The 14,970-nt window shown below is 36.4% G+C and overlaps 2 protein-coding genes across 5 annotated transcripts in view; one reads left to right on the forward strand and one right to left on the reverse strand.

Moving 5' to 3' along the window:
• Positions 1 to 14,970, reverse strand: part of LOC306849709 (uncharacterized protein) — a 919,849-nt gene that overhangs the window by 203,362 nt on the left and 701,517 nt on the right. The gene's annotated exons all lie outside the window — the stretch shown is intronic.
• The window catches only part of LOC306848884 (centrosomal protein of 104 kDa-like), a 46,468-nt gene that overhangs the window by 11,202 nt on the left and 20,296 nt on the right, over positions 1 to 14,970 (forward strand). For all 4 annotated transcript variants that reach the window (XM_079383668.1, XM_079383669.1, XM_079383667.1 and 1 more), the window contains exons 2-12: positions 229 to 355; positions 531 to 704; positions 2,036 to 2,174; positions 2,264 to 2,326; positions 5,557 to 5,633; positions 5,719 to 5,899; positions 7,587 to 7,742; positions 8,741 to 8,953; positions 9,807 to 10,013; positions 10,361 to 10,528; positions 12,183 to 12,356. In XM_079383668.1, coding sequence (XP_079239794.1) covers positions 243 to 355; positions 531 to 704; positions 2,036 to 2,174; positions 2,264 to 2,326; positions 5,557 to 5,633; positions 5,719 to 5,899; positions 7,587 to 7,742; positions 8,741 to 8,953; positions 9,807 to 10,013; positions 10,361 to 10,528; positions 12,183 to 12,356 — 1,665 coding nt within the window. In that variant the 5' untranslated portion in view covers positions 229 to 242. The remainder of the gene's footprint in view (positions 1 to 228; positions 356 to 530; positions 705 to 2,035; positions 2,175 to 2,263; positions 2,327 to 5,556; positions 5,634 to 5,718; positions 5,900 to 7,586; positions 7,743 to 8,740; positions 8,954 to 9,806; positions 10,014 to 10,360; positions 10,529 to 12,182; positions 12,357 to 14,970) is intronic.

Consider the following 14,970-nt stretch of genomic DNA (forward strand, 5'->3'; position numbering starts at 1 on the left):
GCTTTGCTGCTGTTTAATAATTTTTTTTTCATTTGAATAAGTATTTTTGTGTTATTCTAGATTTTTCTAGAGATATTTATGTACTCTAAGCATACATCATAAACGACATATTACTCTCATGTAAAGGAATGTTGCCAAATTACAGGTTCTTTCTGTATAATTTATGTTAGAGTGCTGGTGCTTTGTGAAATTAACCATCCTGTATTGTTCATATCCCATATCCATCAGAGATCAGGTACGAGATGCCTCATAAGATAGGCTTCACTGTGATCAGCTGGTCTGGTCATGAAGGAAATTACAGTGCCAAAAAGCTGATGGTCCACGCGCCCACCATCAATGGCTGGAGATCCACCAGGTTAATGAATTTTATAATATTTATGCTAGAATATAGTTATACTTGTAGCTGTAAGATGAATAATTCAGTCATTATAATTATCAAAGCTATTTAATAGCCGTTTATGGTTGCTTTTGTCAAAGATTACAGTTCTGAAATATTTTTTTAGGAATATTTTCCTAATTATTTTGTGTAGGTTCTGTCCATTCCCTCAGGAAATCATATTGCAGTTGGTTGAGAGATGTCGCATCCTGAAGCTCCAGCTACTGGCCCATCAGTACCTGATCCCATCCAAGATCGAGTTCCACATTGGAGATAGACTGCCTGAGTCCAGCTCACCCCAGCAGACTCATAGTTTTCACAGATTGGGGTGAGGAAAGATCTAAACATCACTGCTCTGTTCTGGTCATTATCAACATATAATGTGATTAAGTATATCAGTCGTGGTCAGAATTATTGGCACCCTTGGTAAATATGATCAAAGAAGGCTGTGAAAATTTATCTGCGTTGTTAATCCTTTTGATCTTTTATTTAAAAAAATTCACAAAAATCTAACCTTTCATTAGATAATAATAATTTAAAATGGGGGGAAATATGATTATGGAATAAATGCTTTTCTCTAATACACATTGGCCACAATTAACGGCACCCTTTTATTCAATACTTTTTGAAACCTCGATTTTCCAGTTTAACAGCGAGATATTGAGATATTCAAAAAGTACCGACACATAAATCACTTCACCAAGTTTTATATTTTAAAAATCAACAAACAACAAATAAAATGACTTTTTATTTGCATAATCACTAAAACAATAACATGACCAATGATGTTCGGATTTTAAATGACAACTTGACTGACAACAGTTTAATAGCATGTTCAAATATCTAATGTAAATGTTCAAATAAAGCTTTGAAAAACTTTCATAAAAATATAAACCTCGCGTTTCAGCCTTTAAATAAAGAAAAGGATTAAGTCAAAATGATAATTGATTAATAAATGATTATATGTATTTTATCTGCTCCAAAAATAATCTGAATTGTTTAAATGTGTAGAATCCCCATAAAATTGTTTTTCATGAACTGGTCAAAATTTACAGCAGGGCATGCAAATTCGGTCCGTTTTTGTCCAGACAGAAACTGCACACAAGCTGAATGTAAATATAAGTCTCTGTAAATCCACTCTCTAACAGCAGGTGGCGCTTATGGAAAAGCTGAATACAGCTGTTTCCAGTAACCTCCGTGGACAAAGCAGTATTGCGATTAAGAACACCTCCTTTAGGTATTACATGGAGCGAAGATGAAAACAAAATGCCATCGAATCATTTCTGAAGACATTCAGAACCTTCAGAGGTACATTCATATAATTAATTAATTCATAATCAGCTCCACCCAAAAGGGTTTTATCACTGGGCATTCCCAGAATATATGCCATTGATTGGCTTCCCGAAACCCACACTGAGAAAAACATTTATTTCATAATGAGATTTCCCCCCATTTTCAATTGTTTTAGTTCAATGAAAGGTTAAATTTTTGTGATTTAAGTAAAAGATCAAAAGGATTAATAATGCAGGTTTATTTTCAGAGCCTTCTTTGATATTTACCAAGGGTGCCAATAATTCTGACCACGACTGTAACACCTAATCACATCTCATTAAGATGCTTTTGCTGAACTAACTGTGTTGAGTGTAATGTGTTGTCTAGGTATGTGTCCCTCTCTGACAACGAGAAGACTGGTTTTAGAGCCAGAGAGCTCAAGTCTGTTCATGTTGATGCTGTTGGGTCTTACTTAAAGCTCACCTTTCACAGAAACCATGTTAATCAATACAACATCTACAATCAGGTACAAACAGATTCATGTGTGAAATTAGGACTGATTTGTTTATTGTAACGGCACATCAATGTTATATCACATTCTTTCCTAAATTCTAGGTTGCATTGGTGGCCCTAAATATTTTGGGTGACCCTGTGGATGGAAATGACATTGGAACAGCAGTAAGTAAATGTTCAGTTTATGGAATTGTTCTGTTCACATCCTCTAGATGGCGATGGCTTTCTGTTAAGCATGTTTCTGTATCAGGTTTAGATCAAGCTCAAAGCAGAGAGACTGATGTATCAGCCGGGAATGTTCAGCTTCACCTGCAATGATAAGAGAAAAAAAAAATGGCAAAAACAAACAAATTTAATTTTGGGAAGCATGTTGGGAATGATTCCTCAATGTTTGGCTGAGCATTGTGGTTCATCATTCAGAGCTGAATTGAGAATACTTTTGGAATTGTAGTTCTGCTCCCGAATTTGGATTAATGCTAAAATTTGAGCAGGATGTTTGTTTTTAATTTGTGGAAGTAGAATTTAAATGGAATTAAATCATAATTTACTCACATTTTATTTACATTTAAATTAATCCGTTGTTTTAAATTAACCTAATTAATTTACTTGAACAGTGGCGGCTGCTGGTCTTTCAAAGAGGGGAAGCTCATTTTCGGCCTACATCATAAAAATTGTCCATTTATTTATACGTAAATCGTATGCAGTTTGCTAGCTGGCTAGTTCACCGCCTGGCCTACTGTATGAATGAATGAATGAACAAACGATCTAAAAAAAACATTAAACTCGACGGAGGAAATGTGGGAATTAGGTTAAACTGAAACAAGGAATGTGGTGTATAATTGTGTGAAATGTATAATGAAAATTAGCCTGCAATTTCGCCAAGCAAATATCAAGAAATAGGTTGCAGCAGTTTGTCTTTTGACTACACTTGCAAAGTCCACTATGGGACTGAGCTCGAATCAGTGTTGCCAACTTCTTTCGATGGAAAGTAGCTGATGCATATTCATGACGTCATCGCGTCATATTGCCTTTTACATTTGTTTGTCTCTCTGTGCTCATACTGTATTTTAATGCAGCCAAATTCTCAATAAAACTGTTTTCCTTTATATATTTTACTGTTTATGTTGTCAGTCAACGGGATAAATATGAAATAGTGACTGAAACGCAGCCCTTTAAGAATACATAACCAGCTCTCCCTCCCAAGAAGTTAGTCTGCACAAAAATCCTAATTTATAATTCCTGTGCTGTGATTTCGGCTATATTTGCATGTAAAATTAGAGAAGCAACATAATATCTATTTGACCTGAACGCGCTGCTCCTCTCAGCCGCTCACTGAACAGAGAAAGAGGTGCGTGCGCGCTGACCTCGCGCTTTCGCGGCAGTACCAGCGATCACAGAGACTCGCTAAGGTTTGTCAAAGAAGTCGCTAGATTTGTCGCTAGTCAGTTTTGGGGAAAAAGGTCGCTAGGGTGGTCTGAAATGTCGCTAAATTGGCAACACTGGCTCGAATATCTTCAGCATCAGCGACTTCTTATAGGACACAATCGCTGTCAATCAAAAGGAGATGCAGTCTTTCGACAAACCCTCCAATCATCACGCAGAAGCCCGGAGTCCAGCCCCGCCCACTCCTCCATTCACCCCCAGAGACGCTGAGCGTCCGGGGGCGGGACATAATCGCAGCATTTATCCAATGAGCGTCTAGTTTCGAAGCACTGAAAAAAACTGTTCAAAGCAGCCCCATAGAAGTCAGTGGACGCTGGGCTTCAACAGAGAAATACACTGATGCTACGGTACTATATGAGAAGGAAATCGAGTCACCTGCTATATGTAGCTGATTCTGAACGAACTCGTCTTCGAGATGAACGTGTTCTAACGCATTTTTAATCAATAAAATGTTAACACAATAGTACATGTTTGACCATTAATTTTTTGACATTATAGGGGAAGCCGAGCTTCCCTTGCAGTCTTAAAGAAATCCCCACTGTACTTGAAGTACCCCTTGGTGTTTTAAGTAGTGTTAATATTCTGAAAAAATATATATTTTTAATTTAATTGATTCATTTATCATTTGGATAGTATAAATTAAGTTTTTTTTTTTTTTAAATATGACTTATAAATTCAAATGAACCAGTCCTGTTTTGCACAAAACATGCAGTGTTGTTTTGGACTAAGGAAATTCCTGTGAATTGAAAGAACCAATTTTTACATTCTGTTTTGCCTAACATTGATTTGGATGCTTCTTTACAACATACCAACCACTAGATGGAGCAGCATTCATCTAAATGCCTGTTCACATGCATCAGTTTTTTGTGACTTTCAGTTTAAATATTAATTACTAATTTCAGTAGGCTTACAGCACCTGATGAGCATTTTTGTGTATATGCATGTTGTGGTTCTTGAGCTGTTCTAATGGTTTGTGCTCAGTGTTGGTATGTGGATCTGTGTAATGTGAGTCTGAGCTCCATAAGCACAGCAGAGCTTCAGATCAGATCACTCATCAATATATCCATATCACCGTGACTTTCAGCCCTCCCCTATCTCCTATTCGCTTTATCCCTCTACCCCCTTCTTTCTTTCTCATGCTCTCTTTCTCCTCTTACGCTCACCTTGTCTCCCCCCTCCCTTTTTTTCTTCCACAACTTCCTCTCTCTCGTCCTCTCCCACCTTGCTAACAATCTCTGCATTGTTAATCTCTAATCCCTCTCTCTCTGTCCAGGCTGGAGTCTCTTTGTGTTATCCAGGATTCTAGTGATAAGTTTTGGTTCACAGGCAGAAATCAAGATTTTTAACCTTTGTTTGTTGGAAAGATATTAATAGTCGGAAGACATTTGATTCAAAGGATGTTGTTTTTAGGCTATTACATTCAGAATTTAAATTTATAAGTATATTATGTACACTACTGTTCAAAAGTTATCTTTTTTAAATGTTTTTGAAAGAAGTTTCTGATGCTCACCAAGGCTGCATTTATTTTTTTTAAAAACACTGTAGTAATTGTGAATGTTATTACAGTTTAAAATGACTCTTTTGTATTTTAATATTTTTAAAGTTATTTATTTATTTGATGGTAAAACTGAATTTTCAGCATCATCACTCCAGTCTTCACTGTCAAATGATCCTTCAGAAATCATTCTAATATGCTGATTTGGTGCTTAAGAAATATTTTCTATTATTATCTGTCAAAACCAATTTTTTTTGTGGAAACCATTATACATGTTTTAGGATTTTTTTGATGAATAGAGAGTTAAAATAAAAAGCACTTATTTGCCACTTTTAATAAATTTTATACTAAAAGCATTCATTACTTTCCAAACTGACCCCCGTTCAAACTTTTGAATGATAGTGTATTTAATTTTTTTTTGTAATAACATTTAGCCAATTTCTTGTTTTTGTCCCAGCTCAGCAGAGATCAGCTGATTGATCAATATCTAAACAACAGCCAATACAGCTCAGCTTTGGATGGCACATACACTGGGTAAAAACTGAAGTTATTACATTACATTAAATTTGTGCATGCAGTCTTCTGTCTTTCTCTTGTGTTTACTCTTGTTATCTTGCAGGCTCTCAAGTTATAAATGTGATTCTATCTCGCCGCTTGATGACTTGGCATTTGACATGTATCAGGACCCTGAGGTGGCCCATATCATTCGGCTGCTGGACCAGAAAAAACAGGACATGGTTCGGGAGGAAAGATTTGATTTGGCCAAAAAAATCAAACAAGCTATTGCAGACTTTCAAAAGGTTATTAGATTTGCCTTCTTTGTCTGACACATACAGTCGCGGTCAGAATTATCGGCACCCTTGGTAAATATGATCAAAGAAGGCTGTGAAAATTAATCTGCATTGTTAATCCTTTTGATCTTTTATTTAAAAAAAATCACAAAAATCTAACCTTTCATTGGAGAATAAGAATTTAAAATGGGAGGAAATATCATTATGAAATAAATGTTTTTCTCTAATACACATTGGCCACAATGAATGGCACCCTTTTATTCAATACTTCTTGAAAGCTCCATTTGCCAGTTTAACAGCTCCAGTGACCCATTTTTGTGTTGTTTTTGAGGTTTGTGTTTGGATTATTGTCCGGTTGGAAGATCCAAACATGGCCCGTTATAAGATTTCTAACAGAGTCAGTCACTTGTTGATTTTTTTTATCTGTTGGTATTTGTTTGAATCCATGATGCCATGTGTCTAAACAAGATGTCCAGGACCTCCAGCTGAAATATAGGCCCACAACATCAAAAATACAGCAGTATATTTCATTGTATACATTGGTTACTTTTTATCCCTTTGTTCACCAAACCCATCTCCAGTGTTTGCTGCTAAAAAGCTCATTTTTAAGTTTCATCTGACCATAAAAGCCAGTCCCATTTGAAGTTCCAGTTGTGTCTGACAACTGAATATGCTGGAGTTTGTTTTTGGATGACCAAGGACAATTTTTCTTGAAACTCACCCAAACAACATGTGGTGATATAGGTGCTGTTTGACAATTTTTTTAAAGGTTTTCTGACCCAGAAACTCAACCTTTCTCTACAATTCTCCAGCTGTGGTCCTTGAAGAGTCTTTGGCCTCTCAAACTCTCCTTCTCACTGTGCATTAGGACAATATAGACACATGTCCTCTTTCAGGCAGATTCATAACATATTCTGTTGATTGGAAATTCTTAATTATTGCCCTGTTGGTGGAAATGGGAATTTTCACTGATCTAGGTCTTTTCTTAAAGCCACTTCACTAATTCGTGAAGCTCAATTATCTTTTGCTGCACATCAGAAATATATTCTTTGGTTTTTCTCATTGTGATGATTAAGGGAATTTGGACTTTGTTTTCCCTCCTATTTATATTTCTGAGAAACAGGAAGCCATGGTTGAATAATTTCATGTTCATAATCCCCCTGGAGTGCTCAAAATTGTAAATATGAATGGGAACATACTTCAGAGATATTTTACTCATAAGAATTTCTAGGGGTACCAATAATTGTGTCCAACTTGTATATGAGAAAAACATTGATTTCATAATGAGATTTTCCCCCATTTTCAGTTGTTTTAGTTCAATGAAAGGTTAGATTTTTGTGTTTTATTTTTTTTTAAATAAAAGATCAACAGGATTAATAATGCAGGTGGTTTATTTTCAGAGCCTCCTATGATCATATTTACCAAGGGTGCCAATAATTCTGACCACAACTGTATTTGTTTGCAATTGTAGTTTAATAATAATTTTACACACTGGAGAGATGAAGCTGGAATTGAAGAGGTTGAAATGCATCCAGGTGTATTCCAATAGAGCTGTAGCATTCCTTTAGTTACCTGTTAATTATAGCCTGACAGTAATTACTAAGCTAATTACAAGTGTCTTCTTTTTTTATACCTCAGATAAGTGTTTAACAACCTCTCGTTTCTTTTTTTTCCTATTTTCTCTTTTTCTTTTTAGGTGGGTGAGCGTTTGGGCCGGTATGATGTGGAGAAACACAGTGCCATAGAAAGAGAGGACTATGACACAGCCAAGCAGAAAAAGGAACAAATGGAAGCTTACAGGCTCACAGTCTACCAACAGCTGGAGCTCCATGACCTGCTGGACATCAGTCAGGTAAACATCCATCCGTTCATCCATCCACATATACACTACTGTTCAAAATTTGGAGGTCAATAAGATTTTTAAATAAAATTAATACTTTTATTCATGAAGGATGCATTAAGTTGATCAAAAGTGACAGTAAAGGCATTTGCAATGTTACAAAAAATTGAGCATTCTATTAATCAAAGAATACTTTTAAAAAGAAGTATCATGGTTACCACAAACATTTAAGGAGCACATTGATAATAATGAATGTTTCTTAAGCACAAAATCAGCATATTAGAATGATATCTGGAGGTTCATGTGACACTGAAGACTTTAGTAATGGCTGCTGAAAGCCTTTGCCACCCCAGAACTACATTATATATTTTTTTAAATATTAAAACAGAAAACAGTTATAATAAATTGAAATAATAATATATTCATAATATTACGGGTTTACTGTGTGTTTTAAATCAATTGAGCCTTGGTGAGACTTCTTTCAAACACATTGAAAATACATTATACATTAAAGATGTCCATCCATCCATTGCACTGCTTACAAGTCAGTTAATGACTTTCATCCGTCCATATTCCTGTGTGTCTCTCTAAATTTCCTCTCCTGCTATGAACGCATGAATAATGCATCTCTTGTGTTGTGAGGGCCTCCAGCTCCAGTGAGATTAGTACTCTGATATGGCAGTTTCCCAGCTGAATAGTGATTGTGCTGGTTCTCCTGAGATCAGGTGCTTGCTTCTTACTCTTCGGAAGCCAAGAGACATTTATACAGCTGTCAATAAATGACTCGGACAGTCATAGAGCGCTTGCGACAAACACTTAACTGAGCCAGTATTCTGACAAACCTTTATCTGTAGTGTGTAATTGCTTTTTTCCAAACAATCAGTGTCTGAAAAATGATAGTTCAAAGTTCTCAACACGTTTTAGCCTTGTATTCATTTCAGACTGATTAATAGCTTTTATGAACTTTGATTCAAATGTGAATAATTAAAAATGTGTGAAACTTGTTTCAGATCCACAGAACCTCTGAGCTTTCCATCTCTGATTTTCCCTCTCCACCTGTTGGGACACAGAAAGACACGCCTCATCCAGCAGGCTCACCCAGGAAGAGAAGACAGAGGCAACATTTGAAGGAGACAGATGAGCAGGACACTTCAAAAGCTGCTAGCCCCAAACATACAGTCGCCCCAACACCCCTCACTCCTCCTCACGTCCCTAAGCTCGATGTAAGTCTTGATGTACACAGGATAAACAGCAGTGTATGATGTTATTGTTCTAATGCGTTACTTGTGACTACTTGTTTCTTGTTCATCATTATTCTTATCACAAATGCTAGTTTTAAGGGTACTTTCTGCTGTAATCCTCAGTCTGCCTTGAAGAAACGCTGCTTCTGTTCTTTTCCACCAATGTAGCTCATGCTTCATTTACACAAGGCTCTTTGTATATTTATTATCTAAACGTGTGGCTTAACATGCTTGTCAGGGATTTGCATTAGCCAAAGAGTTTTATATTTCAAGATTTAATTAAAGGGTTTAATGGTGAAGTGTGTAATTTTTGTACTACTAACTAACATAGTACTGCCCTAAACCATGCCATGGCAGTAAAGACATTAATACAGAAGACTTCCTTTTCAAATAAATGCTTTTGTTGTGAACTTTCTATGCATCTAAGAATCCCAAAAAAATTATGATTTTTTTGAGTGGGTATATTTAAGAATATAATTATCAGGGGGTTATGTGACTGTGTAAGATGATTTAGACTTTTCATAGTGGACCTTTCATTTTTGTTTTTCTCAAGGTCTTTCTGTTAATCCGCATTGAAATAACATGTAAAATGAAAACACAGTTAGTGATTGAAAATTATAGGCTGAAAATAAGTATTATAGTATAAAATAAACCCTCAACAGTAAAATATTTATATTTCTGCTTGTGACAGAAAGTGCAAAAAAGATGTTCACGTATTAGTTATTCTTGGCATTTAATTCTGTATTAAACACTGTTATAAACTCTGTATATGTGAATTCTTTAAAAATGTTTGTAGTCATGGAATCATCATGAGTATGTGTGTGTGTTTTCACAGATCAGTTCCCTTCCTTATGACGAGAGGCCTTTACCAGCACTTAGAAAGAGGTCGAGTGATCAGCCAATTAATGAGCTTGATGAGATGCCCCCTATGACAGATACAACCACCCCACGTAGCCCTGGGGCCTCGGGACCACCAGAACCGCTCACAGAGAAAGCTCAGAGAGAGGCCAGTCTTCCCATCGACATCTATGGAGACAATCTGGTGAGACACCCAACATTTACAGCCTCCAGTTGGTTGATTTTATTTAGTATTTACAAACCAGGTCTAAATTATTATTACTGATCTAATTCACAAGTTTGAAAAAGTGTAATTGGTTTCGAATAACATGAAGTTAAGTTAAAGATTGCAGAATGGAAGTTTTTGGGTGAATTATCCCTTTAAGTATTTAACAGTTCGGTGTAATGTCCATTTATTACTGTTGTTTACTATCTCACATGACTGGGCAAACTTTACATGACAAAGGTCAAATGGTCAGCTGTTGTATTCTGTTTGTGTGCTGTTTCTGGAATGTGATCCTCACTTTCTCTTTCTTGGTCTGTCTCTCTAAGGTGGCAGGGGCCTATTCCAAAACGTGGTCCTACAGGGAGGATACTTTGCTGGCAGTCTACAAGAAACTGATGGAGGTTCCACCTGGAACCCCAAAAGCAGAACTGCGGAGCATGACGAGAGCAGCTGTGTTCCTCTGCAAGAAAGCTCTCACAGATAAAGTGTCATCAGTACGAAACTCCCACTCTATTTTTATTTTGCCCAGTCTTTTTCTCTGATTTTATCACCTCCTTCTTATGTTTCTCGGCCTCTCCTACTCTCTTTCTTACTCTCAACCTCTCTTTCTAATTTCTCTCATGTTCCCATCTTTTCAGTTTGGTTTCAGGCTAAAGACAGAATGGCACCATCAGAACCACTGATGGTTGTGACTGTTTAGCAGGTGTCGTGTTCTGTCTAGTGTTGTGGATTATCTGTAGAAGTGATACAGCAACAAATGTAGTATAAAGCTTGGCTTATCTCTCCCAAGGGTGAACTTAGCCTCAGGTTTGAGGGAAACTGTGATAGAACTGATTTTCTGCTAAGAGCGGGTATGAGGGGGAGGAGAGGGACAAACTGTTGAAAAATGAACAGGAGATTTGGATGAATCGTAATGCTCAGTATGGCGGCTGTAGAAATGAGAATTCCTTACCGTGTAAAAGGCCGATTTCTTTTTTAATAAAGACATCGACTGCCTTTTTTATTGTAGAATTTTCACACACATGAAAAACTAATAATTCTTGTAGTTTATGTTACAAACTATCATCATTTTAATAGCGACTTCTAATAACCATGGCCAAAATAGCACTATTTTTGATATAAGGGAAGCGATTGATTAAAATAAAAGACATGCAAACCATCTACTAAAGAAAATATTTAAAACCTTTTTCCTTGTTGATAAATTTAGAATACAGTGTTTGTTTTCTTTACTCCCTGACATGTATGAAATATTCTTGACATTAATCAACCCAAACGAAAATGTGAGGAACACAATCTGTAACTGTTTGTCATAAAGGTGCATGAACAAAACAGATCAAATAATAAATATTGATTTAATATTTTATTATATAATACATTTTTTATTAAATTAAAATAAATAATTAGTGAGTGTTGCATAAAATACTTAAAAGTAGTTATTTTGTTAATATAATTTTTGCACTGACTTTTACAATTTGCCATGACATTGCGTTTACTGTTCATTAATGAACGTTTAGCTGTTTTTTGCATGTAAATGGATCACTCTCTAGCCCTCTGGCATTATCAAAGCACATGGATGTTTGTGGATGTGACATGACAGCTGTTTTTTTATTGTGCTGTCAGTCCTTAGATAAATCACTCACAGTATCGTGAGTGATTTATGTCGTGGCCTTTCAGAGTTTCATTCTAAACTCTGTTTTAAATGGTTGTACTGAGAGTCTGAACAATGTGCCCACTGCTGGACACATTCCAGTGACCCTCTCCCCACGGTTATTTAGCTAAACTAACACAGCACAGCATTTAACTGTGTGCTTTAGCTGACCTGTTGGCGTTACTTTGCGCCATGTGTTGCTGTAAAGGTCTTAGGCAGTTTCTTACATGGCTTCTGTGTGTAATTGCACCTTAAAATTGAAATTCTGAGGAAAACTGGTTCCAGATGGTTGTAAAATAGACATGCTGTGTTAATGAATACATTTCAAAATGTAATATTTCATATTTTTCTTTGGTTACATGGTCATTTATAATGGGTACACAGAGACAGATTCTTACATGGATTTGTTGTTTATAAGCACCATAGAAACTCTGAATATAAACCCTGCATATGAATTTTAGTGTGTAAAGTAACAACTATCTATTTGTTTTGCATTTTAGGTGTTTCTTGCATCTCTGAATTTGCTTCGAATGATTCTGAGTGAGTTTATTCCCAACCATCAGCTGGGCAAATCTGAGATCAGTCACTGTGTGGAACAGACTTGGAATAATCTGCTCTCCAGGACTGGAGAATCAACCCCAAGACTGAGAACAGTAGCTAATACCTTCATACAGGTCAGTAGACTTTTGAAATACTTTATCTGTATACATCTGCAATGAAGCGACTCTTGCAGCTATTTGGGTCAACAGAAAAACATCCTGTTGACTAGAAAAAATAGTCTTAGCATGCTATGATGACCTGACTTGCTGAGAATCTTCATAGATGACTGGGAGTGAATGTCTGAATGACTATCTGAAGGCATTATATATACTGGTCTTGGCCTTTGGAAGTGACGATTGGAATTGTCACATACTTGTGGTTTTCTGTTAACAGGAACAGAGATCTCATCTTTTACCGTAACACTGCTATGAGATTTCCTCATTTCAATCTGCCAAATTTTTCTGAAACAATTTAATTTCACAAACAGGTCTGGCCACAAAACACTTTAAAAAGAGTCATAAAGAGAGTTTTGTGACTTCCCATCCATACCTATTAGCTATGCGAGCGTCTTCATTCCATTGTACTCCTGAAAGTAGACAAAATGGTCTTTTAGCAGGTACAGCTATTTAATTTGATTAAAAACGAATAAAAAATATTCAAGGGAATATCTGACATTTTTATCCAATTCAATGTTCTCTAAAATGGAAAGAAGTCCCCAGTCGCTAATTCAGTGTGCTTCTGACAATTTTTTTTAAAAAAGTAGTAAATTATTGTTCACACTTTTTCCAATTTTTGTGTATCACACTTTTTTGTGACGTCAGATTTACAGACCTAGATAATGTGATTATAGTTCAGTATATACCTTAATCTGACTACAGTTGACCCTGCTGTAGCTACGTTGTAACTGTGCATGTAAATGTACTTTCTTTTATACATACTAATAACCAGTAGTACAAAGTGTACAATCTTTTAGCAAATTGTTCATAAGAAATATCAAATGCATACGCAGTATTAAAAAAGCTGGAGAATGTGACCCAGACAGATCAACTTGTTCAGATAAATATCATGTGAAAGAATGGCTGAAGTACTTTATCTTGTGACAGTCATCATGCTCCATGTGATAAGGATGTTTTAAAGTGTTCTGTGACTGACAGACATTGATTTGTGTTGGTTTTGGTTGTTAATAGACAGGTTGTGTCTCTGTCAGCATTGTGTGGGGAAACTTCATTGTATTTTGCACTGTATAAATAAAGACATTTGTGACTCATGCTTCTGGATGGAAAAAGTAAATGAAAGACCACACCTTTGTATGAATAATTTGATGATGTACTCTGATATCAATGCTGTAGGGTAGCCCTATTATAAATCATGCAACCCAATATTATGTTAAATCATAATCACTCATTATTGATTAAAGTACTTAAATTATCATTCTCAACCCTCTTCTAGAAATAACATACAATCATTGCCGTCTGTCTTGGAGAATCCATAAATATCAGTTAATGTCTTCAATAAATGTCTATGATTTAGTGCGTATAAAGGGTGTCCACAGTGACGAGAGTTGTCGATTTGACATGACATGAGCGACAGCAGCCGTTGGCATTGTATTTGGGTGTACCTGACTATTTGACAAACGTTTAGCAGAGTTTAGCATTTTGAAAATTAGCAGTGATTCCAATGGGAATAAAGTCAGTGGAGTTCACATACAGAGCCTTAATTGTTTCACATTTTTTTATGTTGCTGCCTTATGTTAAACTGCTTTATACGCACACACATCAATCTACACTCCATACACCATAATGGCAAAGCAAAAAAAGTTTTCTAACATCTTTGCAAATTTAATAAAAATAAAAAAACTTAAATTATTCCATTGCATAAGTATTCATACCCTTATCTGGTATAGTTGAAATTTAGCTCAGAAGCGTTCATATTGCTTGTAGATGTTACTACACTTCGTGTGAAGTCAACCCGTGGCATATTCAATTGAATGGGTTTGATTTGGAAATGCACAATGCACAAGGTCTAACAGCTGAATTTGCATATCAGAGCAAAAACCAAGTCCTGCAGTCAAAAAAAAACTGCCTGTAGTGCTCAGATTGCATCGAGCCACACATCTTGGGAAGAATTCAGAAAAATTCTGCTGCATTGAAGGTTCATATAAGCATGTAGTATCCGTTACCCTTAATGGAAGAAGTTTGGAACAAACAGGACTCTTCCTAGAGCTGGCCTCCTGGCCAAACTGAGCAATCAAAGAGCTTTGGTTAGAGTGGTGACCAAGAACCTGATGGTCACTCTAGTTGAGCTCCATGATCTTATGTGGAGAAATCTACAGAAGGATAAACATCACTGCAGCATTCCACCGACCTGGACTCAATCTTCTCCTAAGTGAAGACAAATTAAAATATATTATTTATTAGTTATTTGGCATTTGCAAAAAATGGACCTAAAAGACCCTCAGACTGTGAGAAACCAGATTCTCCGGTCTGATGAACCTCAATTCCAAGCATCATGTTTAGAGGAAACCAGGCACTGCTCATCACCTGCACAGCATCATTCCAAAAGTAAAGTGTGCTGATAGCAGCCTCATGCTATGGGGCTGTTTTTCAGCAGCAGGGACTGGGGGACTCGTCAGAGTAGAAGGAAAGCTCAGCGCACCAAAAAAATTTGAGTTAGCCTTATTGAAAACCCAGTGCAGACTGGGCATTAAGAATCTCTGTGAATGTCCTTGAGTGGCCCAGCCAGAGCCTG

This window comes from Barbus barbus, assembly GCF_936440315.1.
Source record: "Barbus barbus genome assembly, chromosome: 29".
NCBI lineage: Eukaryota > Metazoa > Chordata > Actinopteri > Cypriniformes > Cyprinidae > Barbus > Barbus barbus.